The sequence below is a fragment of the Lithobates pipiens genome, unplaced genomic scaffold (genome assembly GCF_037356315.1).
Source record: "Lithobates pipiens isolate NorthernLeopardFrog02 unplaced genomic scaffold, aLitPip1_a1.2 Scaffold_13, whole genome shotgun sequence".
Classification (NCBI taxonomy): Eukaryota; Metazoa; Chordata; class Amphibia; order Anura; family Ranidae; genus Lithobates; species Lithobates pipiens.
The window spans coordinates 262,509,064-262,523,321 of record NW_027507718.1 but is presented as its reverse complement, the minus strand read 5'-3'; the positions used below and the strand labels follow the sequence as shown (position 1 = coordinate 262,523,321).

Below are 14,258 nucleotides of genomic sequence, written 5' to 3'. Positions count from 1 at the left end.
ATGTATTGTCATTTAACCAGTCATATTCATACATCATTCTAGAGGAATATTGGTCAGTGAAGTCCCAGGTAAATGTGCCCTAGTATCCCCTCAAATCCTTCTATTAGCTGGTTCTGTTTTAAGTCTCTATGAAAGTCTGAAAATTGGGAATGTCAGGACAAAATAGGGATAGTTAGGAGGTATGGTTGCATTCCCATAGGCTCCTGGTATTACACAAAGTAGTGTTGGATAGCTTTCAGTCCTATCACTCAGTAACTAGCTTAGACACACACAACTTGCTTGCAGTGACAGCAATCTGTTAGATGATTCATTTTTTTTTTCATCTGCCTGGAGACATGCAGAGACTGCCCCCTGTATTAACAGATCAAAATCATAATAGAGCTATTTATTTAAGAGCCTGCACATTTCCAGCTTCATCTTAACATTCATATATGTATATCACTAATCATTGCACTGGATATGTTGCACACATATAAAGGGTAATTTAATTATACCTAGAAGTGTTGGGTAGGGCGTGAGAAAGCAACATGGGTACTAGAAAGCAGGCCCAGAGGGGGAAGAGGGATATAGTCTGTGACTATATACTGCTGCAAACTACTATTCTTCTCCTGCTTTTGTCCCCACTATATTAAGATTTTCAAGTCAGCAGAGAACCTCCACCTCTTTTCAGTATTCAAGCTAAGAGTATCTATGGGTGGAGGCTGACAACTACAAAGGAGGAAAGAGGGCCCCTGTACAGTGCTATGTAGCAGTTAGTAATGAAAGAAAATAGGTGGTGTGGGGAGTTCTAGTTCAACAATCCCATAAGAGTAAGAGGGGGGATTTACCTGGGTAGCTGGTCTAAATAACATAAAATAAAATCTAACTACACGTATTTACTGCAACACCTTTACTTCCAGAACAGAACAGATTTATCAGCACATTAGTAGCCAAACCCAAAAGAGGTGGCCATTTGACTACTAATACATTATCAGTGTGTATTAGATAAGAGTTGCTCCTACCATAAGGCAATGTAAATATATCTCCTCACAGGCACTTCTCAATGTGTTGAGAAGGCCCTAAACCAGTCAGGAGTAAAGAATAGCTAAAAAAGAACTTATGATATCATTGGACTTCATGGCCACTGAGTGTTACAGTGGTATGTACATAAACACAATATTTTTAGGCCACTGATTTGTATACTATATTAAGTTGCATTTAATGAATATCCCATTAACTCATAAAAGCACTGTCTAAACTACATCCAGGCAACAGTTCAATGTAACCCTGCTTTGCTTTCTTTCTTGGTTGAGTTATTTGAAAGCAGCAGAGATAAAAGCTAGACTCATTAGGAAAAATCAATTCAGCAGATTTACATGGAACAGTAAATTCTCAATACGGTCTTTACTGCAAGCTTTTAACTGTTTGTTCCATATTCTTCAACATAGAAATACCAGCAAGCAATATGCTTGTAGAAATGTTGAAGTTTGGGAATATTTAGATCACAAAACTGACAGCATGCAGCTTCTTGATGCCCAAGTCTAATATAGGCTTGGATTATTAAATATCTGTCAAGTCGCCCAATTCATTAGGTAGGCACAGTCCCTGTCCACCTCTCCCTACTCCAGTTCAAATGGAGTGCTTAGGCCTTCTTTGGGATTTTAAGGATACATGTACTGAGAGAATCTGGCTTACCTAGGTGAGCTTTTGGAGGCTCATACCTAGAACAGGTTTGCATATCATTGCTGACTTCTAAAGTATACATTGACTCAGAAATTGTTAAGACCAGAGACAGACAGTATTCTAACAAGGTAAAATCCATACTTCTTTCATTAAATGTTTCCTTTAAAAGACAAGTTCAATTTATTAAAATATCAGTTCACCCTCCTTAGACCACTAACCAAACTAAAACTAGAATCCAATATCCAGGTACATACTTACCTCTCTTTAACAGTAGCAGTCTCCTTGGGTTTTCAAATCCTCAGGTCTGAAATCATCTTCTGCACTGGCTGTGCTTGCACAGGAACTTTATAACAACTCCCCATAACTTGTAGGGGGCCATACTCATATTATCTCCAGTGCAGAGTAAAGCCCCATGCAAGAATTTTAAGAATTCCTTACCTAATGGTAAATCTCCCCTCCCCCTCCAATTTCACTGAAATGTTGAAATTATAGGGAAATAAAGACGCTCTATTTGTCTCATTCTTATTGTCTGGTGAAATATTATATGTAGAAACATTAGTTTTCAATTGTTTCCATGGCCTTCATAATGGATTGTCAAAAATGACATATACATAGAAAAATTCCAGTCATGTAAGGATAGTCTCTGTCTACTGATTAGTGCAAATACAGTGAAAAGATGGTTAATTTTTCTGATAGAAAAGGGGAAAGAACACTGAAAACCACAGAGAATTTCTGACAATACAGAAAATCCTAATGTACAATAACAAGCACTTTTGACACTTGCATTCCAGAAATAATACCCTGTATAGCAACACTATTACAAGCAATTCTAAAATCAGTTGCAACATTTGTGAATATTGGTATAAATCTATACATTTTAAAATCAGCAAAATGTAATAATTTAATCCGTTTTAAGATAATAATAATAAAGGTTACTCAGCTTTCTGGCCAATGTGCCTGTAAATGTTTTTACTATTTCTGCACCAGTAAAAATGAGAACTGCTGCTATTTATTTTATAGCTGGCCTAGTACCATCCAGAGTCTAAAATATACGTATGCCTTGTACCTTAAACACCAACACTGCTGGGTTTTCTTACTGTGTTTTGTTGTGGTGAAAGATCACATTACTATGGTTGGCAATTCTAAGAGTGTGAAGCATAAGCTTGTCATGATGAGCGATTGGTCTCAAAGGCTGGAAGAATAATTCTCACTTCGTCCATATGCCAAATTATAGACCACATATGGTTGTGGTCTATATTCAACTGCCAGGCTGTCCAAATGGCTCTGTAATTGCTACTATCTTCACTATATCACACCAAGTGTGCACTGCACTGCAAGTAAGGTAACACTGCTCTTGCCTCTAAAACTCAAGTTACTCATTCGCAGTTGTTATCCATAGCGTTTATCAGAAAAAAAAAATATTTTTCTGTTTGTCCTAAAGAGCTATTTCTAAAGATCTGCAAATATAATAAATCATCATCATGTTGCTCTTTCTCTTTTATGACATTATGACATGGAAAGTTAACATGTGAAAAATAATGAAAAAGAGAGATCTACAGCAAGAAACTATGTGGAGCAGAGGATGACTCAAACCAGCAGGCTGCACTTATAATGAAAAAAAATCACTTTTGGATGGATTATCTTTTTAAAGGAGAAGTAGGGCCAACGCTCTTTTGTCTCTACTTCTCCTGTAGGTCACAGGAGAGAACTTTGCTCTGTATCCTATGACCCGTATTCAGCCAATAGTGTGCTAAGGTTGTTTGGCGTCACTCAGCTGGTCTAGAGTTTAATGTTGGGATCCACCCAGCTTCCTGGACCGGCAGCTGTCATATCTCCTAACTGCTCCCTCCATAGCCCAGAGCTCCAGTGTGCACTGGAGGGGCAGAGAAGAGAGTCAGTGACTGACAGTTCTCGGCTCGCAGATGATCTGAAACTGAGTGATTTGTGATCTTTGATCACTTATTTCTCAGTCTTAGAGGCAGCAGGGGACAGATATCACACGATATTTGTGCAGCGGTGTTTTAAAACGCAACTTTTTGGGAAAAAGGACACTTTCATGAATTTAAAAAAAACAAAACAGTAAAATTAGCCAAATTTCTTTGCATAATGTGAAAGATGATGTTATGCTAGGTAAATAGATACCAAACATGTCACACTTTATAATTGCACGCACTCATGGAATAACGACAAACTACGGTACCTAAAAATCTCAATAGGTTTAAAAAAAAATTCTGGTTACCATGTTAGAGTTACAGAGGAGGTCTAGTGCTAGAATTATTGCTCTCGCTCTGACAATCATGGCGATACCTCACATGTGTGATTTGAACACCGTTTACATATGCGGGCGCGACTTCTGTATGCGTTTTCTTTGCTGCGCGAGCTCGCGGCGATGGGGGGACGCTTTAAACCTTTTTTTATTTTTTTATTATTTATTTTAAAATTAATAAATTGTTTAAAAAAAAAAAAAACAATTGATGACTTTTATTGCTGTCACAAGGAATGTAAACATCCCTTGTGACAGTAATAGGTGGTGACAGGTACTCTTTATGGAGGGATCGGGGGTCTAAAAGACCTCCAATCCCTCCTTTACACTTCAAAGTATTCAGAGCGACATTTTAGGTGATTCTGAATACTGTATATATTTTTAAATCCGGCCGCCTTGGCAGCCGAGTAAACGGGAAGTGACGTCATGACGTTGCTTCCGTGTTTACAATTAGGAGACTGGAATGAAGCCACTTATGGCTTCATTCCAGTCGCTCCCTAGGCGCCAGAGGCATCGAATTGTTCATTGGTGCTCTCGATTGAACGGCAGCCCCGGTAAGAGCGGCAGGAGGGGGGGGAATTTAAAGTGTGCATTAAAAGAGAAATATGGGGTTTAACCCCTCCCACTCCTCTGGCATAACAGCCGAGCGGCTTTTAGCCGCATCGGTTGTTATTGCTGGAAAGCCGATCGCCCGCTTTAAAAATCAGTACCGGGATGATGCCTGCAGCTGTGGGCATCATCCTGGTATAGCCCCCCGGAAGCAGAGTATGCAGATCTGCGTACGCTCGCAGGGAAGGGGTTAAACCCCATATTTCTCTTTTAATGCACTCTTTAAATTTTCCCTAATGAAGCACTGGTTGTCTATACTCACTAGCACAGCTTGTAGTACCCAGCTTTCTGCAGTAAATTGAATGATCAAATAGATTGTCCCAACTTTTTTGTTGCCATCAATTTCAAAATCACCCTTTTTTTTCCCCCATAGAATTGTACATTTTACAGTTTAAGCATTTGATATTTTTTATATATATATATATATATATATATATATATATATATATATATATAGTGATGAATAAAATATGTTTTTTAGAGATTTGAAAATCATTGCATTTGGCTTTTAGGCCGGGTTCACACTGCTGCGGGGGGAGATCCGGATGTGATTCGCACCCGCACTGCAGTGCAAATCACATCCGATCTCCGTAGCGATGCGAGTTTAGCTATACAGATAGTATGGCTGAATTCGCATCGCTCCCGCAGCAAACTCGCACGGGACCCTTTTTTTGGTCCGCAACAGAATCGGATCGCATGGGGGTTCACACCATGCGATCCGATTCCTGTGCGAGTCTGCAGATCGCACTGCGATATGCGGACGGATCTGGGGGTGTCATTAACATATCATTGACACTCCCAGCCGTCCGCATAGGGCAGTGTGAACTGCCGGCGGGAGGTGTGCGATGTGGGAAAACGCTGCGGATTCGTGGCGTTCTCGCATCGCTGTGGTGTGAACCCGGCCTTATGTAGATTTTACACAGCATCCCAACTTTTTGTTGCGGGTTAAGTATTAAGCAGCTTATGAAAGACTTAAAGAGTGCATAATGGTTTATTTAGCAAGTAATGGTATACTGCTTCAATGTATGTATAGTCCAGTACAGCTGGAAATCAAATGGGTACTTTTTTCTGTCTGTACTGATCTAAAATGTAAAAACAAAGTTAATTGACAGAATGAATAATAAGAGATTTCTTTAATGACTGGCTTCAAGCGAATAATACAAGTATTCAGAAAGAAACTTGAACAAAACATTGCACACATTTCTACCCATGACTGAAGATAGTTCTGTCAATATGGTCTGCGGCATCAGACTTTCTATGCCACAAGGCAAAAGATTAATTTTCATTTTCCATCTGTTTTTCATGAGCTTTCAAGAGGCCAGCACTAAATTAATCATAGGACCTGTCAACTATACGTGATATTCTGTCAGTCTGGTAGATCTGAATTCAATCTGTCTTGACTCTGAATTAATCTATTAATATACCATTATCTGAGTTACAAATGTGAAAATCACTGCCATTCTTGGTTTGCCCCTCTGCTCTCTTACAACTTTGAATACAACATAGATAAACATTTGTTTTGCATTTTCATTATTTATAGTTTTTAAACTATAGGAAAAAGTGCTAATAGTCAATGGCTAATTTTAGTCAACAGATTACATTATTAACCAGTTCAGCCCCAGAAGAATTTACCTCCTTCCTGGCCGGGCCATTTTTTGTGATACGGCACTGTCTATCTAACTGACAATTGCGTGGTTGGGCGACGCTGTACGCAAACAAAATTTACATATTTTGTTTTCCCCCACAAATAGAGCTTTCATTTGATGGTATTTGATCACCTCTGCGGTTTAGATTTTTTGCACTATAAACAAAATAAGAGCAACAATTTTGAAAAAAACATAATATCTTTTACTTTTTGCTATAATAAATATCCCAAATTAATTTTTTTTCCTCAGTTTAGGCCGATATGTATTCTTCTACATATTTTTGGTAAAAGACAATAACAATAAGCGTATATTGATTGGTTTGTGCAAAAGTTATAGCTTCTACAAAATAGGGGATAGATTTGTGGCATTTTTATTTTTATATTTTTTACTAGTAATGGCGGTGATCTGTGATTTTTAGCAGCACTGCAATGTTGCGTTGGACAAGTGTAAACAAAGCATTTCCCCATTCTGCCTTGTGACATGACAGTGATCACTGCTCCCTGTCATCGGGAGCAGTGATCGCTATCAGGTGAGTTGAAGCCCATCCCCTCCACAGTTAGAATCACTCCCTAGGACACACTTAACCCCTTGATCGTCCCCTAGTGGTTAACCCCTTCCCTGCCAGTGTCTTGCTTCTGAGCATGCGTGTTTGTACTTTGGACTTCTTGTCCAACGGACTTGTGTACACGAGCTCGGAAAATCTGACAACAGACATTTATCCGTGGAAAATTTTAAAAGCTGCCATGCAACATTTGTCTTTACTCTGATACCCCTAACTAAAGTCTAGTAAAACCAATTGCCTTCAGAAGGCACATAATTAGTAAATAGAGTCTAATTCCCCATACACACGATCGGAATTTTGGTTTGGAAAAAGCTCTGATGGTTTTCCCAATGGAATTCCGAGGGGATTTTGCTCAAGCTGTCTTGCATACACATGGTCCCACCAAATTCTGACCGTCAAGAATGCGGTGACGTACAATACGTATGACGGCACTAGAAAAAGGAAGTTCAATAGCCAGTAGCCAATAGCTTCCGTCTCGTAGATGAATTTGAGCATGCGTGAGTTTTTGCGTGTCGGAAATGCATACACACGATCGGAATTTCCGTCTGAAAAATTGAGACCCTGCTCTCAATCTTTAGCTGGCGGTAAATCAGCTAGCAAAATTCAGATGGAGTATACACGCGGTCACATTTAGGAAATGCAGTATCTTTATTTTATACCTTATAATTTCTATATGTATTTGTGCACCAAAAAAACGAATCTCTTCAGCACACCTGCAAGTAAATGATAAATGCGGAATCTTTATATATAACAGCTGTTGAGAATTGCAGATAATGAATTCAGCTGGTGGATAGGCAGTGTTGTATGTGTCAGCCCTGGTTCACATTGGTGCAATTTGACATGTAATTTGACATGTCAAATTGGCGGCAATTGCACCGTTCTAATTAGTACGGCGCCGCAATTTTCAAAAGTAGGTTCTGTACTACTTTTTGGCAACTTTGAGGTGCGATTTTTATTGACATCAGTGCAGAAGTCTCTGAAATTCCTCCTACAGTCAGAACTGACATGCAGGAATGAAAACGGCATGAGTTCAGCTGAACTCACACGATTTCCTCCCGCTGTCAGTGTGGGAGAACACAAAGGCGAGGATGAACACAGCAGCGGAGGAAGTAGGTGGTGGTGGGAGAGACGGCGACAGAAGACGGTGACAAAAGATGGCAGCAAGATAGACAGCACCAGGAGAAGAAGACTGCGGGAGATACGGCTCAGGGGAGACCACTCAGAGCTATTTTACAATAAAGGAATTGTGAAAAACCGGCTATTGATTTTTGTCACATTTCACTTCTTTTTTAGGTGAATGAATAGGAGTACGATGTACCCCTACGCATTCACATGGGGAGCGGGATTTGAGGCCCCCTTGTTAAAGGGGGCTTCCAGATCCTGATAAGCCCCCCACCTGCAGACCCCCACAACCGGCAAGGGTTATGAGGATGAGGTCCTTGTCAACATCAACATGGGGACAAGGTGTTTTGGGGGGAACTAAAGAACCCCCCATGTTGAGGGCATGTGGCCTGGTATGGTTTGGGGGGGGGGGGCGCTCGCTTGTCCCCCCTTTTCTGACCTGCCAAGTTGTGTGCTCGGATGAGGGTCTGGTATGAATTTGGGGGGGGACACTACGCCATCCCCTACGCCATTTATTTTTTACATTTTAGCGTGAAGTTCCCTTTAATATCCCCATGGACTGGTATGCACTGGTGGGGGTAACCTACGCCGTTTTTTTCTTAGATTTTTAATCTATATTGCCGGGAACCAGCAATCCATTACAGCCACAAGGAATTTTAAATTACATTCTTTACTTTAGAAATGTCATTTTGCTTTGGTGCTGTAATAAACACGGGAAAGATGTGCTACTTTACATGCATACTAAGGGCACCCCCAGGCACGATATTTAAAGGATTTTTTTTTATTGTTTCACTTTAAGCATTATCAAAATCACTGCTCCTGAAAAAAAGGTCAGTTTTAAAAATATTAATTGATACATGTCCACTGGGCAGGACCCAGGTCCCCATACACTTTTTATGACAAAGAACTTGCATATAAGCCTTCAGTGAGAACTTTGGATTTTGCAGGTTCGAGCCCCATTGACTTCCACTATTCCCACATGTTCCCCTCCTTTTCCCTGGCATCAGCTGATGCTTTCAACTGTTGCCGGGACGATATATGCGCGCGCAACCTCCTCGGTGCCTGCGCACTAAGAACAAGCACGCGACGGTCAGGGAGCACATTGATGACGCTCCCTGACTTCCGGGTTGGGGGTTTTTATGGCGCCGGTCCGGCGTCTTTCAACAGAGCGGCACCAGCTGGGCGGCCGATCATACATCTTTACCCTAGGTAGGTTGCAACATTGGCAGTTACTCCTTTCAATTCAATACGCTTATTTCATCCAGTTTCCCTGATACTAGTATGTTTTGTGGGTTTAGATGGTGACTATACTGTCACCTACCGAGCTATGCCCTTTCTTTGCCAACTTTAACACTGCTATCTGAAGTATCTCTGCCTCGAACTTCATTGTAGTTCTGGGGTACAGTAATTGATTTTTATGTTTTTAAAAAACGTTGTTATAGACTCAGTCTTGGATATTCTGAATCTCTGTGCCAATTTTCTACCTATTGGGTCTGTATAGACTCTATCCGTCCCAGCTGCGAGTTATTCCTCGAGCTGTGCGGGGTATGTAATTAACCATTCAAATCATTGTTTTGAAAATTACACCATTCATTCAATCTTCCTCACTTTGGTGTTTTTACCTGGATGGTGGGTTTCTGGTTCTGGGTTAATCCATCAGTTTCCCCCTTTTTTTCTCCTTTCTTATTTTGTTCTAATCACCATTTTCTAGTTTTGCCTCTTCCCTTTCTTTCTTCTTTTTGAAATCGGGAGTTCTATTAATAATTCCAACATTAATTTATTTTGTTTCCAGCTGACAACTGCCTTTGCCGCTACTGTTTTTACCCCCCTTGTCCGTCCCCAGGGGGGTGTCCCTGTTCTCTGGTTCAGGGCACCTCACTAATTGCCCCCTCTGCCTTTGTTGGATTTGTCTTCTTATGTGGGTGAGTCATTGGATCCTATAAATCTTGCTGTATAATGACATTGTTATTTTTTCTTTTTGTATATTTAATTAAAATGTTTTCTTAATAAATTATTATTATATCTTACTAGATTGCACGGGTGACGCCTCTTGAGAAAGCGACGTCTTGTCGCGAAACTAGTCGAGGAAAGCGTCTAAACCCTGTATTTAATGACCCTTGCCTTTTCTGGAAGGGCATTATGCATTATTGTAACAAACTTTTGTAATGTTTATGTAATGCTTTTTGATATGTGTGTTGTCTTTTGGAATTGTCTTCTTTTTCTGTGATGTCATTGTCAATTAATATTTTGAATAAATGTTTTTTTTTTAAAAAATACTTTTTCTAAATTACTTTATCCCTTTGGTACCGCAATAGTCCCCCTTTTCCCTCTTGTTGCTCATAGATGCCCTCTTTTGAGCTTCACATTTCTTCTACATTCCCACATATGTGATCTGACAGGCATGTTTGCCGGCAATAGCGCTGCTTTCCATTTGCATTAGTGCCCAGTTTCTGAGAGTTGAAGTCTCAATTGGCCTTAAATGATCCCCTATAAGGTTTCAGGCCAGAGATTTTTTTAGCATAGTTGACAGTAAGCAATGGTAGATGTGTGCTTCCACATTTCCCTCTACACAGGAAAAAAACCAAAGTGATATTATGTAACTGCAGATAGGGGGAGCTGCAGTCATTGTATTTTCACACCTTGGAATGCTGACCACCAATAGTTGATGTAAGAGTAAACATATACCCCAAGGATCCTAATTAAGAGGATAAGGCCTCTGCATATATATTTGTGGCGATAGAAGAAATCGAAAGTCAAACATTTTTAATCACAGTAACAAAGTAAATTAATGACCTGTTGGCAGGTGGATTTATTACAATGTGATTAATTCTGAGGGACTTAATCTCGCACAGTGGATGGTTTATCTATGGGCATAGTATTACATAGCTTACTATACAGCTAAACATTAGCCCATGCCTGTGATGATATATATCTGTATAGATTTCAAAATATTATAACTCTCTGGCATTTTACATTTCAGATCTTTGCAGAGTGAACATTAAATGGAAATCATTCCTTTGATAGAGAATATTTATCAAACTTTTTTCCCTCCAGAACTGCCTATAAATGTGACCATTTGAACTTTTTGTTAAAGTGATCTGGGAATATGGAACATCACAGCTCATCACATATTTAAAGTTATTTTTAAGGACCCGCAGAAACAAAACAATAATCGTTTCTGCTGTCAATGTGTATTTGACATTTACATACATTGCAGCCCCTCTGTGTTACATTTCCACTTTTATTATCATCTCACATTTGTAAAATGTTTCCGCATACATTAGGAATCAAATAAACATTTCTATAATGGTGCCAGGTGTGGCATTAACTCAATTTTATGTGAAGGAAAATCATCCGAGGAACACACATAGCTTTTATGTCACAGCTCACAGGAAGCACAATGTCCATAAAATATCTGTCATCTAGCCCAAACGTTTCATAGAATGTATGAGTTTGAGAAAACTGTCTCAAATACAGAGATAAAAGAAGGGGGAAAAAAAATTAAGCCTTGGCTCACTGCTAAAGTGTCTAACTGAATGGCATAGGTTGAGTGCCTCTGGTGTGCTAAAACTATTAAACAGGGCTATTAAGGTCCTTAAACGAAGGATTAATAGATGATTTACAGCCCATCACCAGTGATAAATAGCAGCTTTACTAAAAGTAATTAAAACATTCACCCTGACAAGTGCATTGTGTGAAATAATATGGTAGGAAATGTCTCAGAGATGGGAAACCTTTCTAAATCCTTGTTAGTGATAAACTGTTGTTTTCTAAGTGTTTAAATTGATGATGACAATAACTGCAAAATACATTTTGAAGCCAGCTATAGATGAAAGGGGGTGCAGGGTACATATTATCTGAAGAAGGAAGAGGGGTTAAAGGGTACTACTAAAATTTACTACCATTTCATCTTACGTATGGTGGGCAGATACAATTATTTTATGGTTGATCCTTTTTTAAAGACATATTGCTATTGGTGTGGAAAAAGGAGCTGCAGCAATTATGACATGATGATTTTTTTGCTAACCCCCCTATCAGTTATATGCTCAGTTAATCCTATATAAGCTTCTACCATTATGTTATAAATACATTAAGGTGGCATACTACCAAAAAAATAGTCTATTAAGGTTGTCAAAGAATGGCAGAGCTGGATTATCCACAACAGTTACGCTGGCCATACACTGTTAGAATTTTGGCTGATTCATAGCAAGTGTCTGAAATTCTGACAGTGGGTGGCCTTGCCAAGTCAACTAAGTTTGATTACTTAAGGGACTTTAAAGGAGCCAGACTAAAAATTGACGGCGGAACAGCATCTGCAGCCAATCAGCTGCAGGCACTGTTCAGGTATTCTGACAGCTGGGGCAGCTGTCAGAATACAATATCCCAGCAGGGGGATTTGTCCATCCATGCCATTTGTGTGAATGAAGGAAACCGTAAGATTTCTTTTCCTCAGGCTGAACAAAATAAATCTATTAGTGTACAGATTTAGTTTCTAATAGTTCTGGCAATACTAGTACAGACAATGCAATTAGGGCCATTTTACTGTGCTTATCCCAATCCTTATCAATGCCAATAAAAAATTGTGTGAGTTACAAAATCGATACTTTGTCAGGTCCAAATTTAGCCTTAAAGTGATATTAAAGGAAGATATTTTTGTTTAAACGCAACGACCTTGTCATACTTACCTACTCTGTGCAGTGGTTTTGCATGAAGGTAAAAAACCTTGGGTCTTTACAAACACTTTAATAAGCTAAATGTGGGAGAAATTACTCGAATCAACTGTAGGTTCCCGCATCGTACCCGGCACGCACGGCAGTTCATACTGTCAAATGTGAACTGCTGGGGAGTGTCATTATATGTTAATGACACCCCCATTTGAGCTGGCATATCGCACTGCGAACTGACAGTTCGGACATGAATCGGATTGCATATGTGTGAGCACACATGTCATCCGATTCTGGCCCAAACAGAAAAAAGGGTCCTGTGCGTGTTTGCACAGAATGCGGTGCGATATCAGCCATACTATCTGTATGGCTGACATCACACCCGCACAGACATCGCATGTAATGTGAACAGCAGTGCGCTGCGCATTACATGCGATGTCTGCCATCGCAGTAGTGTGAACCGGCCCTTAAGTCGAGAAGGAATAGAACACCTGTTACATTTTGATTACCAGCTGTTCCCCCATTAGGGAGACTCACCTTTCCATGTGTCCTGTTTACTGTTATCTCAGAGACACAGGCATTGCTGTAAAGAGTCCATGTTTGTGCAGAATTCAGAATCTGTTTTGTACAGTTCTGCAGTATATGCATGCTCTTTGACATCCTGAACCCGTTTTGCATTGTTGCTTCTAATTTTGCACCTATTTAGTAAACTGAAGTTGCAGTTAGTTCTGGTGTGATCATTCAGCTGATTATATATTCTGTTATATTTATATAGATAAGTAAATTAGCTATTATATATACCTAGTCACCAATGGCCAAATGCACAGCATGCTTTGCATTCTGCTACTCTAATTGCACTTGATGCTTGTTCCACTTTTCGCCTGTTAGAAGATAACCTTATGTTATGTGCCTAGGCTACATAAAGCTGACATATTACAGTAAAGCTCCATTAAAAGTGCAACTTACCTAAAATGTTTTCATGTCTCATGAGCACGGTTTGATAAATTTCTGTTTCTCTAAACCAGCTGGCTTCCTCGGTGGTAAAGAACACTTTGACTGCGACCTTCTCTCCTCGCCACTTGCCCATCCATACTTCCCCATACCGCCCTTTGCCAATCTGTTTCACCATTTGAATCTGCTTTGCTATTGTCCTTTGCACCTATGAATGAGTCCAAAACAAACAAAATATTACTTGCAAAAGTAAACGACCACCCACTATTTAATATGACTAATCCAGAATAAATATCAAGGAATTGAAAACTAAATATCACTGGAGATTTATTTTACTACATGCACCATTTCTGTTTCCTCCCAAGAGTACCTGGAAATGTTACCATGGTGCTGTGCAGTCCGGTACTGTAAAATAAAATATGCTGTCATTTGGAGAACCACCGACAAAGGCTTTTAGCTAGGGAAATCTTGGTTCATTTACTGCCACCCACATGTATGGGCTTACTTTATCAGAAATTTTAATGTGGAAAATGATTTAATAATGTATTGCAATTGACACTGCCCTTTTTCTATTTTCATCTGCTTTGAGTTAGGGAAACTGTATTATTATTTTACAGGGAAAGTGTTAGAATTCAACTTTGTTCAACATGTGTGGCAGTATTCAAGCAGGGTGCACAACACTCTTAAAAAGAACACCACAAGGTACTAACTACAAAGTACTAACTGGCTACATTACAGTAAACGGCTATGCTGTGTTATTTGTAAGCTATGTTGTGTAT

At 39.6% G+C, this 14,258-nt stretch overlaps 1 protein-coding gene across 5 annotated transcripts in view; it reads right to left on the bottom strand.

The window, feature by feature from the left end:
• The window catches only part of BMPR1B (bone morphogenetic protein receptor type 1B), a 677,368-nt gene that overhangs the window by 14,936 nt on the left and 648,174 nt on the right, over positions 1-14,258 (bottom strand). For all 5 annotated transcript variants that reach the window (XM_077476573.1, XM_077476572.1, XM_077476577.1 and 2 more), the window contains one exon: positions 13,495-13,687. In XM_077476573.1, coding sequence (XP_077332699.1) covers positions 13,495-13,687 — 193 coding nt within the window. The remainder of the gene's footprint in view (positions 1-13,494; positions 13,688-14,258) is intronic.